Below are 5,032 nucleotides of genomic sequence, written 5' to 3'. Positions count from 1 at the left end.
TACACCTTGGTGAAGTGGAGACGAGCAGTCAGCATATCCAACCAATCAAATTTTAACACGTCATCCACCTGATATTTCTTTTTCTATTTTTTTATTAAGAAGTGGCGGTCGTAGTAGTGGTGGCTGGCTGGTCAAGCTGGGTTAGCTAGCTGTGAATCTTCAACCGCGTCTAATATAATAATAATAATAATAGTATTGTATTTTTTATTTGTTAATTTATTATTTAATTAATTAAAGATTAATTAATAATCCAATCCATTCACCTAAGAGAGGACTGTTTAGTGAACACAAAGTCAAGCCTCAACACCATCCTTTTACTTCTTCTTTCTTCCTGTCTCGCTTCTCCGGCGCTTTCTTTTTATCCTACGCACCCCTATATTCGCCTTATCCTTCGCCCTCCTTCAACCTCAGATCTCTACCTCCACCGTGCTTGCCATCGACCACTGGTTTCTGCTTCAGCTTCTGATACTCTGGTATGCTCTCTCTTTGCCTTTTCAAACTTTTATCTGGTTATTAATCGTGCCGTAAGTGTTTTAGATCGTCAAAATTCTGGTCAGCTGGAGCGATCTCATCGGATTTTTGTTTTTCTGTATTTTGTTATTTATTTATTTCTTTATTATCTGAAAAAGCTGACTCGTAGCTGAAGTCTGTAGTAGAATTTTAAATGATTTTTGGAAAGAGAATACTCAAGACTTTTAATGAATTATTGCTTGAAAATTTTTTAAAAACAGAAAAAGTTAAAATAAAATTGCTAATAATTTGTCATATTTTCCTGAGGTGCGATCCAAATCGAATACCCCACTGTTCTATGAGAGTAGTATTAAGTTTACGGATTAAGCAAACGGAATGAAAAGTTGGTTTTGCTTTGTAATAAACTTAGAATTTAAGCCCAGATGAGAGAGTTTGGAGAAGAAAGGGAAATTTGAGTTGATTTTTCTTTTTTCCTCTCTCAAATATATTAGCTTTGCATTTTAGTCGAAACACTTGAGCTTGTCATCAGTTTTCCGCATTTATATGTGAAATGACCTATTGGATTAATTTGGATTTTTTTTTTTGGAAGCAAGCAGCTGTAATCGAGATTAAAGAATCATGAGTTGCTTCAGCTGTTGTGAAGATGATGATATGCATAAACCAGCTGAAAGTGGAGGTGCATACCCGACTCGCAGTTCAGCAGGTATTCCCTTCTTCCAATGTACTATGCATGCCTTTTCGCAGTGAGAATTTGTTTAGTCAGGCCGACTTGGATAATTTTCTATTTTATTTTCTTCATTACAATGGTGTTCCTCTTTTACACGCACCCGTTTGCTTGGAATATATTGTTTAACCTTATTTGGTGTTCTTCATGCCTCAATTTCTCTCATTTTCAATGATTTTATCATTACTGGACTGAGTTTAGTTTCTTGATGTAGGAAATGATGGGGGTTACCATGCCTCAGAAACTGTGCCCAAGGGTTCTCAAGCAGTGAAGGTTCAGCCCATTGAAGTTCCCGCTTTATTAGCAGATGAACTTAAGGAAATCACGGATAATTTTGGAACTAACTCTTTGATTGGAGAGGGATCATATGGAAGAGTATACTATGGAACACTTAAAAGTGGGGAAGCTGCAGCAATCAAGAAACTAGATGCTAGCAAGCAACCAGACGAAGAATTCTTAGCCCAGGTTTAGCAACAGATTCTTGTTTGTTTCTTTGAATTTCCGTTGCATAAGCTTGTAGATTTGAACTCATTTTGTATATTAATGCTTAAATTTACAGGTCTCTATGGTTTCAAGGCTGAAACATGATAATTTTGTTCAATTGCTGGGGTACTGTATCGATGGAAATTCACGTATTCTTGCCTATGAGTTTGCATCTAATGGATCTCTTCATGACATTCTACATGGTATGTTGACAGCTTTCAAGTTAAATAATGTATAATCTTGATTGGAGTTTCACTCACTTTTAATGAGAGTACCAACCTTAAATTGATTGCAATATGGTCAAATGGGAATTCTGGATTCTCCAAATTTCAGAAAGGTTTTTTTATCTTTATTGCGTGTCCATGTAGGAAGGAAAGGTGTTAAAGGGGCACAGCCTGGTCCTGTTCTGACATGGGCACAACGAGTGAAAATTGCCGTGGGGGCTGCAAAAGGGCTTGAATATTTGCATGAAAAGGCAGACCCTCATATCATCCACCGAGACATCAAGTCTAGCAATGTACTAATATTTGATGATGATGTTGCTAAGATTGCCGACTTTGATTTGTCTAATCAAGCTCCAGATATGGCAGCACGTCTTCACTCCACTCGTGTTCTTGGAACTTTTGGTTATCATGCCCCTGAGTAAGCCCTTTATGGATTCTTCCTCTTAAGTTCTTATAAATGTCTTTACAATTGCAGACACGCACGTATCTGTATGTTTTGATGCGTATGCATACTAGTATATATACAACTATACATATATTTGTGTGCGCGTGTAATTATCTTACATTTGAATATATACAAATTCATATAGTCGTGTCTGTCTGTAGGTGCATATAACTCATAATTTGTTTCTCATAAGATTTACATATTTGATCATGTTTGAGCATCCAAAGTTCTGTAAGAACTATGGTACATGTTTGTAGTGTACGTGGGTGATGAGATACACAAAGCGTCTTTAATTACTGACAATTCTAAAGGTTGTAAATTTCAGATATATCTCTAATCTAATCACTAAGGTGAAAAAAAAAATATTATGGTTGGCAGATACGCAATGACTGGACAGCTGAATGCAAAGAGTGATGTTTACAGTTTTGGGGTTGTCCTGCTTGAACTTCTGACTGGGAGAAAGCCTGTTGATCATACATTACCACGTGGACAACAGAGTCTAGTGACATGGGTACAAAATCAATCTCTTTTCTGCAAATTCTGCTTCATGATTTCTTTTAATTTTCTGAACTTTTAAGAACTATGTTTAGTTATATCTATCTATGCAACTGAGCTGACTATGCCCTTGATATTTTAGGCTACACCTAAACTTAGTGAAGACAAAGTTAAACAATGCATCGATGCAAGACTCGGGGGAGACTACCCTCCGAAGGCAGTCGCCAAGGTATTTGCCTACTTAGCTTTTGAAAACTAATACATTGATGACAAAGAAACATAGCTTTTGTTTCCATGCATAAGAATCAAATATCTAATAGTTGATGATGATGTTAATACAGATGGCTGCTGTTGCTGCATTGTGTGTTCAATATGAAGCGGATTTCCGCCCGAACATGAGCATTGTTGTTAAAGCCCTACAACCACTTTTAAACGCCCGAACCGGACCTGCCGGTGAAGCACCATCGGCCACGTCTTAATAACCTGCCTGCATGCGAGTATTATAAATATAACCGGGAAAAAAAAAGTATTTCTTAAAGGTCTTGGAGTATTGCTGGATTATGTTGCACATGATTCCATTATTTACAAATATTTGATTTGTTCATAATCCCAAGGGGTATTTTTCAGTCAGTGTCAATTTGTTATTATAGTGTCATTCTTTTTTCTACCTTTTCTTTTTTGTTTATTCCCAAACTTTTTATTATATAAGTGTTGGTAAATTAGTCCTCAATTTTTTTTTTGACAAATTACTCCCCTAAACTTTTAATTTCTTAAGAGTAGTTTTGTTGATACAATAAATTAAAGAAGCAAAATAATAATAATAAAAAGATAAGTCAGCAAAACTATTGTTACTTAATACTGCAATATTGATAAGAAACTAAAAGTTCGGAGTGTTAACACCCAAATAAGTAATTAGTTTAATTGTTATTTGAATTAGTTAGTTAGGTTGTTTAAGGTTAGTCTTTATTTTGTTCGGTTAAAAAGCCTTGTAATCTTAATACTGATTTGTCTATAAATAAAAAGGTTAAGTCTAATAGTTGAGTTAGCTTTTGCTAAGCTAATTCTCTGTTAGCTTTTTTTTTTTCTTTTTGAGTTCCTACATGGTATCAATTGTCTTTTAACTCACGTTCATGCCTTCTTCAACCTCCAAACTTGTCCTTGCTTCTACACCAATGTCGAATGCCTTTGCTTCTGCTGTCTCTACACAGCCACAATGAAATCCTTTCTCGAAATCCCTCACCATTATTCTGAATCGTCTGAATTTTCTCTTAGAAATCGCAGGTAGTCCTTACAGTCATCAGACACGACCTTGATGAAATCCTGTTTATTGGCGTCCCTCTCCTCCGCAGTAGCTAGTTAATGGTGCACCGAATCCTGGATACTAACAATAGCGGCGCAAAGATCAGCCCTTGCTGTCTTGGTTACGATCATCCATGTCGGAAAGTTTGCTTGCCTCATTTGCCAACTACTTCTTTTACTATTTGGCGTGCATTGCAACAAAAATTTTCTAGTTAAACCAAAACTTGTCGCCTCCAACTCAAGGGTCAATTCTCCAATGTGCAAAAAGGCAACCTCTCCATCTCAGAATACGTTGATAAGGTCCAATCCATCTCTCTAATGCTTTTTGTTTCGCAGGCTCCCCTGTTAATGATTAAGATTTAGTTATGTAGCTGTTAAATAGTCTTGGCCCAAAATTTAGCTTGGTTGTCTCTGGTATCACTTCAAGAAGTGATGCTTTGTCCATTGAAGAAGTATAGTCCCTACTTTTCTCGCATGAAAGTCGATTGGAACATCACCATTCAATGATCGATCTCTATGTCAAAATGCAAGTAAATCGCATTTGGAAATGGAAGAGCTAGAGGTGTTCAACCATATGCCAACTCTAGACTCCCAACAACTGATGCTTCTCAACAATTCACAAGTCGTGGCAAGGGTCCATCTTGATTCAATCAACCACGAGTTGTTTGTCAAGTTTGTCTGCGTATTAGTCACACTGCTCCTATTTATCATTACCACTTTGTCAAGAACTGGACAACTTCCAAACTAGAGAAGCCCCCAAATCGTGCTATCTAACGTAGTTGGAGTTCGACTATGATCCTCAAGCGTATTCCACTACTCTTGTTCAAGATTTTGGAGATGACAATACCTGGTATGCTGATACTAGAGCCACTACTCATGTCACATTTGGCA

At 36.8% G+C, this 5,032-nt stretch overlaps 1 protein-coding gene across 3 annotated transcripts; it reads left to right on the top strand.

The window, feature by feature from the left end:
• The first annotated feature begins 214 nt into the window (after positions 1–214).
• LOC115711931 (pto-interacting protein 1) lies at positions 215–3,572 on the top strand. Of its 3 annotated transcripts, none has more exons than XM_030640162.2 (8): positions 215–473; positions 1,061–1,174; positions 1,410–1,660; positions 1,755–1,881; positions 2,047–2,320; positions 2,726–2,858; positions 2,985–3,071; positions 3,184–3,572. In XM_030640162.2, the coding sequence occupies exons 2-8, from the start codon at positions 1,090–1,092 to the stop codon at positions 3,319–3,321; spliced, it is 1,095 nt and encodes a 364-aa protein (XP_030496022.1). In that variant the 5' UTR covers positions 215–473; positions 1,061–1,089; the 3' UTR covers positions 3,322–3,572. The 3 variants fall into 3 exon arrangements, with proteins under 3 accessions (XP_030496022.1, XP_030496164.1, XP_030496089.1); XM_030640304.2 differs by having other exon boundaries at positions 258–473; positions 1,068–1,174; XM_030640229.2 differs by having other exon boundaries at positions 258–473; positions 1,065–1,174.
• The last annotated feature ends 1,460 nt before the right edge of the window (positions 3,573–5,032 follow it).

Source organism: Cannabis sativa, unplaced genomic scaffold, assembly GCF_029168945.1.
Source record: "Cannabis sativa cultivar Pink pepper isolate KNU-18-1 unplaced genomic scaffold, ASM2916894v1 Contig3, whole genome shotgun sequence".
NCBI lineage: Eukaryota > Viridiplantae > Streptophyta > Magnoliopsida > Rosales > Cannabaceae > Cannabis > Cannabis sativa.
The sequence above is the reverse complement of the archived record's forward strand: the minus strand, read 5'-3'. Positions and strand labels throughout refer to the sequence as shown.